At 36.5% G+C, this 18,092-nt stretch overlaps 1 protein-coding gene across 3 annotated transcripts; it reads right to left on the minus strand.

The window, feature by feature from the left end:
• Nucleotides 1-417: 417 nt before the first annotated feature.
• Nucleotides 418-17,878, minus strand: LOC111340759 (sodium/potassium/calcium exchanger 2). Of its 3 annotated transcripts, XM_022947650.2 has the most exons (12): nt 16,740-17,878; nt 16,426-16,491; nt 16,168-16,266; nt 9,066-9,164; nt 7,645-8,813; nt 5,197-5,305; nt 4,262-4,770; nt 3,780-3,905; nt 3,356-3,475; nt 2,645-2,781; nt 1,982-2,230; nt 418-1,436 (listed from the first exon to the last, which is right to left on the minus strand). In XM_022947650.2, exons 5-11 carry the CDS (start codon nt 8,467-8,469, stop codon nt 1,984-1,986), a joined length of 2,073 nt encoding a protein of 690 aa, XP_022803385.2. In that variant the 5' UTR covers nt 8,470-8,813; nt 9,066-9,164; nt 16,168-16,266; nt 16,426-16,491; nt 16,740-17,878; the 3' UTR covers nt 418-1,436; nt 1,982-1,983. The 3 variants fall into 3 exon arrangements, with proteins under 3 accessions (XP_022803385.2, XP_022803384.2, XP_022803387.2); XM_022947649.2 differs by having other exon boundaries at nt 16,426-17,878; XM_022947652.2 differs by lacking the exon at nt 9,066-9,164 and having other exon boundaries at nt 16,426-17,878.
• Nucleotides 17,879-18,092: the final 214 nt, after the last annotated feature.

Raw genomic sequence — 18,092 nt, forward strand, 5'->3', positions numbered from 1 at the left:
CCCCCCGGAAGCGCTCCCCGCCTAACGGGGCACCTGAACAGTCGGGGTGTGCAAGGACTGCTGTTGGGTAACGAGTCCCATAATGCAGAGAACTACATGCTATGAGACCCTAACCCGCGTCAGCACGTGTAGTAACCGTTCTCTCCCGTTTCTCTCAGCGTTAACAGCACGTGTAGTAACCGTTCTCTCCCCCCTAGATGGGATGCTAGTCAGGGTACCCCCTTCCACACCCCCCAACCATTTATAATCCTGGGGAGAGAGAGGCATGGTGAGAGTAAAGTAACTTGTCCAAGAACAGAATACAACAATCCTTCTGAGTAGGATCCCAAGAAAGAACCTCTTAATTTGGAACCCAGTGCAAAAGAGAGAGAGAGGCCCCTGAGACTCCCACAAAATACAACTTAAAGAGAACATCTATTCTGTTGCAAGTGGGTTGTTTATTTCTGAATCTATAAATTCTAATTCAATTAATCTTCAATCAATTCAAGTCTTAAATAAGGTTTGGAATCACAATCCAATTATTTTATATTCTTGATTGATGAAGTTCTACTCTCACTGACCACCTACTAACAACACTAGTGATCAGAATCACAAATAAATAGTTTGACTGTTACTATAAATTTTTTTCTTCTTAATTTATGTACACTACATTACAGCTTGCAAAAACTTTTTTTTCTCCATCTTAAAAAGTGATCAATAAATAATTATTCATTCTTTACAGGGAATTTGTCTCCCTTCATAAGAGAAGAGTTTTAACCCAGTTTTTCTTCTGCACTATTTCAAATGGACAAGTTGTGAGGTCATAAAGGGAGAAAAATGACAGTATCTTTTACACAATCCAAAATGCCAGTCAGTGATTTGGAATGCTATGAACTCTTTTACAACTGACTCTCTACAGGCTGAAAAGGTTGAATTCAGTAAATTCATATCACTGACTTTTTTCTTGCAAATTACAAATTGTGACTTGCTTCTTTCTTTTCATTTGTAATTGGTGTCATCTTGGAACATATAGACAATTCTGGAACAAGTGGTAAGGTTTGACCACGTCTCAAGGTGACATTCTTCAAAGTTTAAGAAAACACAGAAAATATGAGTTGGCTAGAAAATGAATGACAAAAACAACTTGGATGGTCACCATTTCATTAAATAAATAAGAAAATACACGCATGCATATCATTCTGTACAGAGAGATACAAATTTTTTTGTACAAAAAACAGTGAATGCTATTTCATAAAGTACCTGTAAATATTCTAAAATATAAATACATCTACATGGATACCAGACTTATTTGTTCTATGTTAGTGAGAGTAACAATGGTACAACAAGATTTTAGTGCAGATATCTGCCTCCTGCACTGATGTGAAAGGTTGCTTATGAAAGCCAGTCAGAAGTGTGGAGAAAATGTGAATGTAGAATCCCTCTTTAAAAAATTTAGTCTGCAACAAAAACAAACAAAGTAGTCATTGATGACGTCAAATCTAGTTTGACCATCTTACCAAGAGGTATTCTCAAAGCTGAAGAGGCTAAACAATTCTTACGCCTTCTAGAAGGTTAACGCTTTCAATCAAGGGTGATGAATAAATCATTTCTCTTTCAAACATCTCTACATTGCCAAGCAAATAGGTTACGAGAAGAAAGCAAAAAATCAACAATGTTTATTTTCACTTCAAATTCTCAGAGCTTGGAGCATAGGAAATGTATGGCAGACAGTCACGAGAATTGATAATGAGGTCCTGGTGTGAAAAGAGTATTAATATAAACTCCACTCCTCCCCTGACATTTTTGCCAGGATGCAAAGAATACTACAAAGTCATATAAATGTAACTTGGACAAAAATTATTTTCCCCTTCCCTGCACAATTACTGGGTGTTGATAGGCAAGGGGAAATAAATACTCCATGATGTCCAGTAAACAGTCCTGGCTTACTTAACTGGGACTTAAATTTATGCAATATCAATTTAGCAAAATCAGGACTAATTACCTTTAGAGCTCTGGGCATTTAATGACATCCTTTAACAACAACAATGATATGACTAGGAAAACAACATAGAGCTGAAACATGGCACCACCCAGCAGTTTGGACAATCTCCACTTACTGACAGCAATTGCAATAACTACAGCTATCAACATGATGAAGAGCAAAAACACGGAACAGAAGAGACCGGAGCTGTTGACAACCATGGCCTTTCCTACATTTATAGCACTGTAAATCAACCATGGCAGAGGAAGCCTAAGTGGAAAAATGGATTCTGAATGTTGAATATGTCAATACAGTCAAACCTGTAACATGTAGCAGTACATTAAGCTGTCATCCTGCATTAAGTGGTCAGTTTTCAGTCCCTCACTTTTTACCCCTTAAATACTGTAATTTTCACCTCTGTTTAATTAAGCAGTCGTGGTCACCCTTGGCTGATTCCCAACAGCTTGCCAAGGTGACTGCCAACTGGAAAAGCTCTTAATTTTTTATTGTTAAACAACAGCTTCTCATCAGGAAAAATGGAAATGTAATAGATAACAGTAATGAAAATACACATACTGATGGTAGGATTCAAAGAGTTAAGACAAGATGGCTTTTTAGATGTCTGGTTTCTATTTTTGGTCATATGATGTTTTAAACCAAGCCAATTAATTTTGTTCCTCTTACCCTATTGTGACATCAAACAAATTGCTGCCTATAGAACTGGACACAGCCATATCACCAAAGCCTTTCCTTGCCACTAAAACACTGGTAATCAGATCAGGTATACTGGTCCCTGCTGCTAAGAATGTTAATCCCATTATCTAGAAAAGCAAAGAGCATGACTGTCTTATTAAAAACTCACGACTTCACTGAGTAAGGCAAGCCAAAGAAAAACATCTATTAGCTACAAAAAAGATTTGTAACCAACAGTAACAAGCAAAGCTTGTTCACAAAAATATCATTTCCTGCTCTTTTGTAGACAGTTCAATTAAAGCACAGATCCTACTTTACTCTGTTGAATATTTAACCCTTAGATTGCAGGAGTGACCAAGACAGAATTTCTCCTTTCTCCCAAGCAGACAAGAGATGAGAACAAAGAGGATTATTAGTTGATCCAACACTGATTTCTCCAAACTAACATCATAAGAATTGTATAGCAGAAAGTAAGGAGATTTACTAATTACATCAGCCATTTCCACCCTGACCCTTTGGGAGCTTTGTTGCTTGTATTTAGATGTTTGCTGGAGAAAGAGAAAATGCTGTTGATAACGGATGGGAGGGTCTGGATGGCAAGGAAGAGGCAGACTCAGCAGGAAATTTTTATGGCAGACAACAGTAGGGAGAAATACAAATGAGATGTTGGGAACGAAAAAGATAAAATTATTATTCTCTTACCTCTGTTTCAATTCCAAGAGTATTGCCAACTTCAGTTGCCCACCAAACCATTAAATAAGAAAACCCAACAATCCAAAGCATGGACCAAATAAAACACCAAAGATACAAATACCTTTTGCCCTAAAAATACAATTAAAAGTTTAATCTTTCACACTATGCACAAGAAATCAATTATTACTAATATAACAGACAGGGTTGTAGCTAAGGAAAAGGCCTGCAAATTTCGCCGACTGCCAGCGCTTAGCCACAACCTTGCAAATGCATGATGGGACTGCAGCTGTACTTGTGGCTTCAGAACATTGCTATAATAAGGGCAAGGTCAAGCTTTCTGCAAAAGGAGACCAGGGGAATAACAATCATTTATTCTCCCTTTGCAATTTGGGGAATTTGGGAATGTATTACAAATACATTACTAGTTACTTACTGGTCTTTTGATATCCTGAACTGTGTAATACATGCAGAACACAACTGGCGCTCTGATAACATACACTATTCTATCTTTCCACCCTGAAGGCCAGCTTAAATCTATTGGTTCACTCTCATCATCCAGCTTTAAAGAGAAGAAATCATTTGTTAGGCAACAAACACATACAGCAATGAAAGGATATTAGATTAATATTTAAGAATGAGAGAAACTATTGCAGTCTTGTCCTTACCTATCTTGACAAATACAGAAAGTGAACAGAATGCAATATCTTATATTGGCCACAAGCCTAAGCTATAAAATAAAATTAATTGACCCTTGATTTAATTTTTCTCATCTGTACCAAAGTGATCAATTTAAGATGGGCTATAGCTAGGTCATAACCTTCACACAGTAAAACACCTTGTTTCAGTTTTTTTTTTTTTTTTTTTATTTTTCAAAAGAAATGCAGAATATGAACAAAGAAATGTCAAGATACTTACGGCAGCCTCTCTGGCACTCTCAATGTCTACTAATTGCTGATGTGAAGAAAGCTGTAACCCTGTTGTCTCTGAGCTTGGAGACTCTGTTGAAGTTCTATACACATTACTACTATGTTCATTTGTGTCAGGCACCCTACCAGGTACATGATTTTCATCAGGGACAATTTGCACAAGAGGAAGACTGGAATCCCCATTGACCAAACTAGAATTCCTTGATGTTACATCTACACTTTTAATCTGATATGATGAGTCTCTTTTCTGTCCATCAAAAGCAGTATAGCTATCAAGATTAACTGTGTGGTTGACAAATGATGACGCTGGAGCTGAGTCCATTTGTACATTCATGGAACTATTTACGACTGGAAAATTCAGTTGTTTAAGATTGTCCACAGTGGAGAATTTATTCACATCTTGAGTTGAAGGAAAAGTAGATGAGTCTCTCTCCACGCCAACTTTGACTTTCACACATTTGAGTTTCTTCAGTTTGTTGACTTTCACCGCAACAGATGCTGTTAAAAGCAAAAGAGAAAAAAAAACATTGAAAATTTAATAAAAATCAATCAATTTGACAATTATTTCAACCCTTTGACATCTTCAGGTGATCAGCATCTCATTTCTCCTTACTTTAACATCCCTAAATCAAAGATTACAGTCACAAGAGTAAAGGAAACAAAGCTCTTGATTTTTAAACAAATTCTCCTTGTCAGCACCCTTGGAAATGTATAGAGAACAGTATTGAGAATATGCATACTGATGTTAGAGTGGAAAGGGTTCAATGAAATTGAAGAAATGTTTACAATAAACCTTAATTGAATTATGTGAACAGTGTACAACAGACTGTTCTGTGAAATAAAGGGAAAAGTAGATGTTGCAATAGTACTCCCTTTGCCCTGATCCACTCTTGGTACAGAAAAGTAATAATAAAAAAAAGTTACCTTCTCCAAGAGGATCTATTGTATGAATAACAAGCTGAAGAGCTCCATGGCGGAAACAGGGAAGACTATTACTCTCCTTGGATGTTGTGCAAAGACTTTCCACTGCCTTCTATTGAGTTGAAAATATATTTTGTGAGAATCATTCGAACTATGTTTTAATGAATTTGAAGCTAATTCACAAAATCAGTTCAGAATATTTTCCCTTTTTTGAGAACTGGCCTCAAATGGCTTGAGTAGATCTTTGTTAAGACAGTGGTTTTTTCAAAATTCAACCTTGGGGATCTGACAACCTTTACTTAAAAAGAAATTTTGTGTCAAGTAGTAATATTGTCAAAAGTAAGGTTGCTTCTTTTCATCTTAGAGAAAGAAAGTAAAAAATAGAGGGAACTCTCCCTGTAAAACAGACACCTTAAGATAGATGATATAAAAAAAACTAACATCTGAGTGGAAAATTCTAATTTGCTTCAAAGCATAATTTCATTATCTGACATGATAATGATTATCTAATAATAAAGCACTCCTTACTCTTATGAACCTCAAAGCCCTACTAGCAACATTCAACAGCTTGAGTCTATTAAACAAGAAAGTTCATAGCTTGATTTCCTGTTAATTTTCTGGAAAAATCAAATAACATAAGCACTTCATGAATTTTACTTTACACCTGGGATTGTTTAAAGTGCAATATCTTTTCATAACTAGGTTTATTAAAAAAGAAAGACAAAAGAAAACAAAAAAGGCTTGTCTAAGTCAAAGCTTCAAAGTCAAAGCTCTTGCAAAGAAGCTTTGATCATTTATTGTTAAAATAGACTTATGATTTTGGGAAAGGAAAACACAAATTTTCTGGCAAATTCTATCTAAATCCAAAGTTATCAGGAGATATTTGTGAACATACAACAAAAAAAAGCTCATAATCCTTCAGAAATAAAACTAATAAAAAGTGTACTCCACATTTTAAAACAAGCCAACACAGATCCCATTTCAATGACATGTAGCTGACTCCTAAATCTAATTAGCAAAAGCTTTCATTTGAAATTCAAATGAAGAGCCAAAGTGGAAACGTAAACAGAACAAGACCAAATAATACAAATGAGTGGAAGGAAAGCACATAACCTAGGTTAAGTTCAAAACAGGTCTCCTCTCACAAGGGATTTATGGTTTTTACCTCAGTTTGGAGGACAAATGAGAAAAGAGTACTATATGAATGTCTAGACAAACCTTACTGTTGCCAGTGAACATAATCATGCAAGTATAAAAGAGAACTGTAAGTCTTTCTTCCCCCATTATGGAAGAAAGCATTTGTCAGACAAGGGAAGTTCAGATTATTTTAACACTATCACATCCCAAACCAAATTACAATGACTCGAGTCCTTTGCCTCTCAAAGGGATTTTAACAAACCTGGAGAGGTTTTTGTCTGATTAGTTTTGCCTCGGTATTTACTTAGTTTGAAATTCTTAGCTGATTAAGTCAAAGAGGATTGCAAGATATTAACAGGATCAGCAAGACTTGCTAGACAAGAAAATTCCAAAAGTTCAAGATGAACCCGCAATAAGCTCATTGGAGGGGCCTGTGAACCTCCTACGCCTATTCCATATTCCCAAATCTCATCTACAATCTCCTCTATTAAACATTCTAGACCCTTAAGTGTTTACAAATGGATAATCTGAAGATAAAACATAAAATCTTTGTTTACATGCTGAAAGTGATATCATAAAACTCAGCCATTTTTGTAACTGTAGAGATTAAGCACAGAAGTATCGATCAATTTATCAAAAATATGGTCACTAACAGTAGTTACACAATTTTTTCCAAAAAGAAAATCGTGAAAGCTGTAAAAAAATTAGTTAAAAGTGTAAATGTCTCAGTGAAATTAAATCTCTGAGGTAACAATTATCACGTCATTAATTAAGTGTACCAGATTGAATTCTGTAAAATGAATATTTTTGTTTAATATTAAAAACACCTGAAATAGCCATGGGGTAGTAGTAATTGAACAAAAGAGTTTCGCTCGATAGAGTTTTCTTATGTAACATATAAAACTGTACAATTTTAAAATTCCCTTCCATGCAGATGAGAAACAATTTGCCTTTTAACACACCACATGTTGTCCGTTAGGTGCAATGATTCGAAGTGCGACCTACGCTAAGATTTAAGCTTAATTCAAGATTCAAATGAATGCCGTATGAAAATAAAAGAGGTGCAAAAATTACTATCAAAATGACCTGACGAAATAGTTTCCCACGATGTTTAAATTTTCGTTTCGTGTTTATTTTAAAGCGCTGATTTCATCTGAAAATTATCGCATACAGCTCCTCTTTCATATCGCTTCTTGAAATGAACTTAGCATCAGAGGGTTTCAATTAAAACCCCCATTGACATATAACAGGCTTTCAAATGCGGCCAAAATATTCATTTCCTTGAGACTTACGGCTAAAAATGAATTCACTCACCTCAAGAGAAGAATCTTGTGAACCGACTTCGGCTCCTTTTGAGTTCAGAGAGCTCACTTTGTTCGATTTAAGCATACTTTTCACTAATTTCTCTATTCTGTGGTTGAATTTCATAAATGTCACGTATAATAAATAAACCATAATCATTACCAATGATTCCCACCATTCAATCTTTCCGTTCGAGAAGAATGCTATCAATATGATCAGAGCTACACTGTAGAACATACAGTCGCGAAACAGAGGCCACCATGTTAATTTTAAGAGCTCCTTTGAGAACACCGCACACATCCCTATCACAAACAAGACGTTGAAAACTGCAGATCCTACTATAGTTCCAAAGCCAACATTAGAGTTAGGCGCAACGAAAACCCCAATGAACGATGTACAAAGTTCTGGCATACTACCGCCAGCAGCCATAAACGTAGCACCTGCAACATCCTCCGAAATGTTTAACTTTTCGGTGATGACAGCTAACGCAGGGATGAAAAATTCATCGCAAGCGATTGACAACGCCAAGAACATGTAACACATACCAATTATGTGCAAAATTACAGCTCCTTTTCTTTTCTCTTCCACAGTGAAAAGATCAGGAGGATATTCTCCCTTCGTATCCGAACTGCTTTCATTGACACTTAAGAGTAATCGCTGTTTGCGAACAGTTCTGTCGCCACCAGCCATTAAAGACGATGTCTTGACGTCGAACTCAGCAAGGAAGTTTACCGCGCCGCACAGCAATACGGAGGTCACTAAAAAAACATGAGGGCACAGCGTTCGCGGTCTCTGAAACCGTTGCAATATAAACGATCTTTGAAGCCTTAGTGCCATATTTTCGGTTTTGTAGAATGTAAACACAGGATAAATCCACCAGGATTATAATTTCTTTTCGACCGTTCCTATAAGGAAAGGTATCCCAGTCGCTGTTTATTTCTGTTTCCTCGACGCTAAATGGTTGGCAGTTGGCGATATCACTACAGTGCTAAAACAACCATTATTCCCCCGCCAAAAATGCGAGAGTACGCGAAGACAATCCACAAACGGGATGTACTTGAAGCGGACAGATCATGGTGTGAGTAAAAGCCGATAATATTTCCAATCCACTCGACGAGATGTCGTCAACCGCTACAACGGCAAAACTCCTCAAGGAATCCTCTCTCTGCGCGGCGGAAATTCTGTAGGGAAATGCAAAGCTATGAGAGATGAATAGCCGAGGAAGAAAACCTCGGTAATACTTTCGATTGGTTCTTTTTCCAAGGCATGTTTCGGGATGTCATTCCAGGTTCACCGGGAAAAATAAATTCAGTTAGGAACCCTTAGCAACTCTCTTTCCCCCAAAAGGCAATGCGGCACCGATGACACCGTCACAGGACCTTCATGTTTTTACCATAAACACTTATTACTGGTGGACCGCTAATTACTCGTACCTCAATAGCTGAAAATTGTACAGAAAGGCCAGCTAGCAATTCAATCACGTCTCTTGGGGATAAATAGCATTCTGTACTGTATTCTCCCAGTACAACCTTCTGTTATGAAAATAAATATAATCAAAACACGTTGATTTTAATTGCCAACAGAATAAAGCACTCGAAAGTAACCGCGTGTTTTTCTATTTCCGGCTTCTTTCCTTGTATCAAATTATTAATATTGAATTCGTTTATCCAGTTGGATAGAGGTTGTTTTTGCCTCTGACGGCAATTATTCAAGCAGGTGATTTCAGACGTAAATAAGTTGAATGATACTAAATTTTAAAATAGACATCGGAGCGTGGGTGCATTAAACATCTGGCTTGTTAGAAATAATATTATTCCAAAATCTTGCGGTTTATTTATGCTAAAGTAAAGAAAAGGACAAAAAAAAAAACTCTCCCTCTTTCTTTTTCTTCAAGCTTATAATTTACAATTCATTTACTTTTCAATGCACTCGTTCGCAATCGTTGTTCATCGATTGCCGCTCGTAAGATTGTTCTTCTGCCATAGGCAGTCGCCGATTTCTTTTACGCAGTTATTGGAAACTTCCGGCGAGTAAATCTTAGATTTCACTCCCTTACCCTCCAAGATACTCCTCCCCTACCTCTCTAACTTTCTTTACACTCATTTTATTGTTCAATAAAAAATAAATTGAATAATTGTTTCAACACTGAAAGACTCAGTACGAAGAAAAAAAGTTACTCAGCTTGTTTGATTGCAGTAATAGCTCTAAACTCAGGAATACAAATGGTATGTTAAATTACAACCGAAATAGCGTTTTTTTTTTTGTCAATTACGATAATCCTCATTTTGAAATTTTGCTTGAGTTACTCGTAAAATACTCGTAAACTTAGCTGAGCGACTCGATTGTTGTTTGTAGAGGTCTCTAGCTGTCCATATCAACCATCCGTATGGGCAAAAAGTACAATACATGTATACACTTGATAGATGGTTTAACAGTTAATAGGCGCCGATATTTTGAGAGTTGCTTTGTATTTTACAAGCAATGAGCAACATTTCGGCTCATATTATCGGTTAAATAATCAAATAACGGATTTATCGTCCCACTGTAGTTTCATTTTCTTGTATTTGATTCCAATTTTTCCGAATACTTCCTGCGGCCTAGCAAGAATAAGCATCGCATCAATCGCATAGGAGACGAAAAAAAACAAACAAACAAACAAGCAAACAAAAGTTCTTTACTCGATCAGATAAGCCTAAAAAAAGGGAGAAAATCAAAATTTGGATCGTTCACTGAGGCCTGGTATTTTTGCCCTGTTCTTCAGTATATCATGGCTTATTATCCAACTGTGCGTTGTAGAGTACAAATAACGCGCGAGACGAGTACAAATATCACGCGATATTTGTACTCCAGAAATATCCGCGAAATTCGCCCGCACTGAAATAACAATTTGGCGTGTTGGATAATAAATCTCTTATTAGAAGTTTCATTGTGTAGTATCGCTGAGTACTTTTACTCGTTGTTTGTATTTTGACTTGCCCTACGGGCTCGTCAAAATACGGCACAACTCATAAAAATACTCAGCGATACTACGCAACAAAATGTCTACTAAGAAACATTTATTTTGCGCGACCGCTGCCCTAATATGGTAAACTGGCGTAAAAGTGGAATTTGAATAAAGTTCAATATTCTTGACGTTCTTTATGAGTTTTCGTGATGAACTTCATACTTATTGTAGCACAACCCATGTTATAAATAGACTTTTTCTTTGGTTCATTAAAACCAAAAGTTGCACACGAGCCTCAGGCAAGAGCGACATTGCTTTAACCACATTTCGACCTCTTTTCTGATCCTTAACTGAAAAAACACTCGGCAACTAGTCTGATGTGACAGTTAACAGCTCGAAGACTTGTTCTAGTCAACGGGAACACTTTCTCATTTCATAATTTTCATTAACTTAATCTAAAAAATCCCACAAACGTGTCTTTAAAATGTATGCCCTTTTGAACAAAACAGAGCCAACAATTTTCTTTGGACTTCGGCCATTGCGTCTTTACTGTGATCGATCACTTATAACAACCAATCACAGAGCACTTAGTATCCAGGAGTTCAACATAACGTTTACATGTACTTCCGTGTTTTTCATGTGCGTGTTTTGCTAACTGTAGTAGCCTTTTTCATTGAACTTCATGACCTTGACTGGGAAATGAAAACCAAATTTAGAACTTCCTAAAAAGTCACAATTAACGGCACAAACTTACTTGTAAGTGCGTTAAATTCTCGATGTACTATAACTTCTCGATGTTATTTTACTAGCGTGGCCGAGAAAACGAACGAGGTTAATTTGCTTAAGCCAGGAAAAAGAGAAAATCTGAAGAATGAAATAGGGAGTTACGCTGAATCTCAATAGATAAATCTTCTGAGCGAAAATGTTAAATTTGGAGAAAAATATTCCTTTGTGCCTCATCGTGTGGTTCAAAATAATACACCGACCATCTCAGTTTTCACTGTCACGTCTCCGCGAGTAATTTTATAATTCTGTAGAATTAATACGTTTTGTCGTCTCAAAGTCATGTGAAATAGTTATTGAAACTACACCGGCGTAACAAATACTTACCACGATTTTGGAATTTACTAAAGAGCTCCAAAGGAGGTCCAAATTCACCGTTTAACAGTTGACTTTCACTGAGATAGCTGAAGCTAATTCATGGCACAACAGTGGTGCACAAATTTTCATATGGCTCAGTCTAATTATTCAAAATAAACTGACGTTTACTGACAATCTATCATCTTCAACGGGGAAGCATAACTGGGAACTAAATTTGACTCAGATATCGCCAAACACCTGTCGCCGGGCGTTCTGTCCTTAACAACTTTGTGTGTCTTCTTTTCTTTGAAGTGTTCAAAAGCAAAATTTCGTTAGGTAAATGTCTAGGATAAAATAGCCTTACTAGTATTGCCTTAGGGGTGAATCGGCGAATAATTTTTATACCATATATCCGCACTCCAAACTTACGTTTATAGTTTCACTCCAATTTTGCTGATGTCATTCACACAATATCTCACAAAACCTTTTTAAAATGATGGGTTGACCTAAGGTCTTCCCTTGACAACAGAAACGTGGGTCAGAAACAGAAAACGACAAGAAGTCGAGAAATCGGAACACAGTTACCTATACAACAGCTGCAGACTGAGAAAAGAAGGACTGCAATAAATCTTGATAATCGTAGACCAGATTCCCGCATGAATAGGGTAGCGTCAACTCCTTTCTTGTGGGAATGCTATCAATGAATACAGCAGGTGTTCCAATTCGCAAATTTAATTTTTAACAATTTCAGCAGGTTATTGACGTGTGGAGAAGGTATACGGTCGCGTAGCATACTGTTTCTTTGTCCCAATCATTATAACTTCGAAGTTGATCCAAACAATAGTGCTATGTCAAATTATCAACCAGACTTTGCGAATCAGGGCTTCAATTCTTGACCGTATTTCGAAATATTTCCAAATTGAAGTTTTGCCATGGCGACCGAGTTGGGAACATCTGCTACCTGTGGACAAACTCATTCGACGCCCCTGGTAAAAAATATCTCTGGTGTTGAAATAAAGAACCACTTTCTCGTAAAAACAAGAAAAAGAATCTGAAAAATAAAATTTTTGTCTCCTCTGCAATTAGAAGTCATGGAAAAAAAAATTGCGCAAAGCTAAAAGACGTGGACTGAAGCGAAAAACTTCTGCTGGTCGTTTGTTAATTCTTTGACATTTAAATTGAAATTTTTCAAAGTTTTATACGTGTTGAAAGTGGAAATAAGAATATTTGGCATCGTTGATTGCGGAAGATGTCCAATGATGTTTTTATCAGCTCTAAAGCTAAAAGTTCAGACATTTGCGGTGATATCGCTGTAGTGAACTTATCACTCTTTTTTATATCCTAGAACATAGTAAAAACAGCCGTTCCTTACACAATGCTATTTTTAAATTTAAAAGTCGGATGTTGCTGAGAGGTATATCAAGCATTCTCTAACTCATCAGTGTTTCTCTTTTGAACAACTTCATGATGTTCATGAGTCATCCTTTAAGTGTTTCTGTGATTTGGCATAAAACGAAAGTATAGTGAATTTTGACTAGCCCGATCGGAAAATTGTGCAAGAGTCGTGGAAAAATAGGCTTAAATTTTTCCTTTTACCGCTTAACGTCTCGCAAAATAAGAAATTAAGCTTGACTCATGCTTTTGGCGCAATATATCATGCTATGGACGTACCTCTTGATTTAAGGAGGTTACAAAGTGTTTTTTTTTCGGCATAGTGGAAACTGATGAAGATTAGACGAGATGTCCGTACCTTGAAGTACATTTGCAACTCTCTGAAAATATGAGGAGCATCATGGGATAATAAACCATGCACATATCGAAAGAGAAACACAAAATAGGCAATGATGAATCATGAACAAACAAGGACATAAAATATTGAAAAAGCTGGATAATAGCAAACTTAAAAAAAATGTTGGCTGAATTTTTAAATATTCACGTACTGCGACTTAGCTTATTCAAGTTCTGGTCATCACCAACATAATTTTCAATTGTCATTTTTATTATTTTAATCGTCATTATTCTTCAATGACGCATAAACGCCGCTAGGGGGTTAATTTCAAGAATTTTCTGGCTGCATGTTACCCTGAGGAACAATAAATTTATCCGTCTTCATTTCTGTCCTTCAACTATAGGGATTTTCTGACAAATAATCTGAGTTTGTGTCTTTGTCTTAACAGAGCACCAATATTGTTTACTCCTAAGTAGCTCAAGTGAGGGGTTCTTGCATTAAGAGGCGCAAACAGACGGTTCTAGGTATCCTCGATTTTTGCACCCTACTTTTGAAAGTTCAAAAGACACCTTTCGTCCATCAAATGAATTCAGTGGAGATGAGGTACAAGCTTTTCATTCAAGCTGTCATTTTTGGATGTTTTGTTTAAAATGAAAGCTTCAATGAAGTACATTTCACACATTTAAAAATTGTGTACTGTTAACAATTCAACCGACTGTTTCAGAAGCACTCGCGAGTCGAAAGCTATCACTAAATATAAACCTGAAAATGATTTAACCCGTCAGCATATGACATTGATTAACCGACATCTCGAAGAATCTACTGCAATAATTTACAATAATTTCTTTTGTTAATTTTCCGCATAAACCACGCCTATCACAATATACGACATTTCTTCAGTGTTTTCAGGCGCAAGAATTTGAGAATTCTTACAATGATTGGACATATGGTGCAACTACGTTCAAATTGTACCTCAAAACTAACAAAAAAAATCAACGAGGTCTTTAATAAATCAAGTTAGATAGCATTGGGCGATGAATAGTATTTGCGATGTTACTTTGAGCCGGGTTGTTTTGTGGAAGATAAGTGTTGCCCCAGTTGATGAAATTGTTGACAAAGATACGTTACCACGCAACAGAAGAAAGAGAATTCAAAGTTCAGCGCCCCGTCGCTGTACACATTTCTAAAGCCAAAGAAAAATATCTATTGAGGGTTTCAGTTAAGAAAAAAAATGCGCCTGTTTGAAATATTGTATAAAGATGTTTCAGGACATGACATTTTTCCGTTAACTGCGTGTATTTGCGCCTGGCTGCCACTGTTACGACCTTGTCTTGACAATTTGTGTCAGTTCGTGCTCGATGAAATTGAAGTAAATAATTTTTCTGAAGGTTTGAAAAGGTTGATGGCGCAAAATCGAACATGAAATGTCACTGTTCTCTTACGTGCGGTTGACATTTAATTGGAAGAAAAAATTTCTGACGCGAACGGGTTAAAATGCCACTTTGGAAAAATAATGAATTCAAACAAATACCGCAATATTTCGTGGCGTATTTTACATCTCCAGAAGGCCTATTATTCAGGGCTTACTAGTTTATCTTAACTGATTAAAAAGTGGCTAAATTAGAAGGTATGTAGCTTGTAAAAAATTTACTGACAATGAGGGATACGGAGCAGTATTTGGATCTGTTGCGCGCCAACGGCTTTCTATCGTTTTTCAGCCGTTTATTAGCCATACAACTGATGACGATCAATCTTCTCTTACAACCTCAGACATCATTTATTTTGAGAGAGCCTGACAAGCATTGATTCAGGAAGGAAAAATACCTAATTTTGAGAGAAAATTATTTCACGTCGGTTAAATGAGCGTAGCGAAAGTAATCGGTATAAGAGCCGGATGTCTAGAAAATTTCAAGCAACGATTCTGTATCTTTATAGTTTTAATCAACGGGCAGAACATACAAAAATATATGGACACTTTTGAATTAGTGTCCAACAAAATATCTCAGTTAACGTGAACACTCGTGAAAAGTAAAGTTCTTAAAAAGAAAAATAAATAGCAGAGCGAAAAGCCAAAAACCGCTATACTTTCTGTACGAAATGCCTCACCGAGAACACTTGTAATCAGTGCTGAATTGTTTATTGAGGTGCAAATTTTATAATTCAAATAATAAACAAGGTTTCTATTTATACCGAAAAATATTTTAAAAGATGAACTTATCTAAGGACGAGTGAATGCTCCAAATTTTCAATAAACAGACCGAAGCGATGTTATTTACACAAGGAGATAACAACGTCTTGTTGATATAAACGCGTTGAAAAAGAAAAGCTTTTACATTCATAGTTCTGGACCCGTTCACAACGCCACGAGGCTTACCGAAATTGTGGAGAGCTTTCCAGAATATTTTGCTTGAGAAAGACCGAGACGAAAAAGAAAAATCCGGCAGATGATTTGGAATTTTAAATTCATATCACTCTACCCTTTCAATCTATGAAAGTTTACTTTGAATGTAAAATTAGAGGAAACTCCAATATTTTGATCAGAAAACCGTTTCATATCCCTGGCTGTTTAATATTCGGGCACGGGTGAATTTACTCGTCTGTTTTAATGCCTGCACTTCGATAAATATCTCGCATTTTGGTGTATAAGGGTATTTCCCGAAGACTTTAGCTGAGAACATGATTTGAATATCTGTTTGAAACGCATTGGACAAAAAGGAAAACGAGAACACTCTTTAAGGTTGAGGAAAAGCCCGATAAAAATACAAACTGAAGCGGTACTTACTTAGTCGGTAGATACTTTGCTCGCGTATTTCAATGTTTTCAGCTTTCAGTTGCAACAAGACACTGCTCGCCTCTTCGACTAGGGCAATCGTGCGAAAGCCTGGCGAAACACAAATACAGCGATTGATAAATAATTGATATTAGTCGGCATGTATATCTTATGGTTCCCAATATCGAGGGCGAATTTATAATTAAAATCCACAATGACTACACTATAGAAAACACCATTAATCCTCAGATACTTGGAGCTGTCGCTTACTATGTTTAGAGTTCTTGAGTGAGGACAAAAACACCGAACTGTTCTTGAGTTGATAACGCAAATTTCCTGAAAAAAGAAGTCACAGTGCTAAATAGTTAAAAGTTTCAAATTGCTTGACCATGAATTATTTCAGCTTTCAAATTATAGCATTACAAAATTGGAGGGGGTTTCAATTATCTCAAAAAACGCAATTAGAATTAGGTCTTGTCACCGAGATTGGCAGAAATAAATCTTCTAACCATAGTGCTGACTTAATTTTTTCCTGTATAGTAAAGCATTTTCTCTCAAGTTTCTATGTGTACCTGCAAACTCACCGTTTTATTTTTTTTCCGAGCGCATGGACGTTAAACAAGCACGACACCTGCAATATGCTGTGAGATAAACCAGTTGCGAAGTACGCATTTATGTAAATCTTGCAATTTAAAAGAAGATAGATAAGGCAAAATTCTTATTCAGGTAAACAATGGAAACCTTAAGGGGGACGTAGAATCTTATGTTCTCTTTTAGAATCTCTTGTAATGCAAGAATAAAAGTTGATATGGTGACGGAAAAACAAGAGAGAACCCCGAAAAACAACCAGAGATATTTTTACTTGGCTAGTACAGAATCTTACCCATTCTTGTTACAGTCCAGTGATAACATTTTTTAATGCTCAATATATAGAAAAAATGAGTGGCTAATGATCTTTTACAGGAGCTCTCCAAATACTGTGAACCAAACATTTGTCGATGTTGTGAAACAGTCTCTGAAAATCACAGCTGCCCAACTCTGAAACTTCACCTGAAAGACAAACTTTAGTCGAAGTGAACTAAGTTCAGTATTCATAACGCGATGACGAACAAACTGACAAAATCTATTTCATTCGTGGAAAGAGGAGGAAATTACCACTTCTTTTACAATTGGCAACTTCTGCCATCTGATCAAGATCTTGTCATATGATATGCATAAGTTTGAAAGCCTGACCTGCGTTGCTGTTACCCCGACAAACTTCGTCTATAATTTTACAGAAATCGATAAGAAACAGATTTGTCTTCAATTTGTCGGAATTCTCGAAAACTTGTGCGCAATTTAATTTTTGCTGCAATCTTCTTTTAGACAAGAGCACAACATGCAATGTGTCTAAATCAGCTTAAGATTTTAAAACCATTCTAAAAGGAGTCAACGATTGCTGTTGATTTGAAATTGTTGTGTGCTTGAAAGAGTATAGAATGGTAAACAAGAATACAAATAGCAACCCACTGTTGTCAAGTAAATATTCGCCAGAAAACATACGAGTAGCAAAATTACCGCTAAAATGACGTATATGTCAATTCTAAAAGAGATTTCGTTTAAGCAATGGTGTTGAGGTCTACTTTAAGTATTACAAGACATCAAACTTTTTTAGTTGACACAGTCGCGTTTTACGCGTGCCTACCTAAATTTTCCATTCGCTTTGATCGCAACCCCTCCCCCCTCCAGCCATTACAATAAAATGTACCTAAAAGCTTTTAGTGAGAAATTTTCTATTTTGCCAAAGATCCATTTGATAGGAATAATTTAGCCACATCTTTTACTTAAATCTCCAACCCAGCCCTCTCGCTGACAGAGCGCTCTATCGGGTGTATCGTTTGTATGGAGAGAGGGTTTCTCCTTTAGTTACCATGGTAAACAAATGATCAATAAGCCGT

Source organism: Stylophora pistillata, chromosome 4 (assembly GCF_964205215.1).
Source record: "Stylophora pistillata chromosome 4, jaStyPist1.2, whole genome shotgun sequence".
Taxonomy (NCBI): Eukaryota; Metazoa; Cnidaria; class Anthozoa; order Scleractinia; family Pocilloporidae; genus Stylophora; species Stylophora pistillata.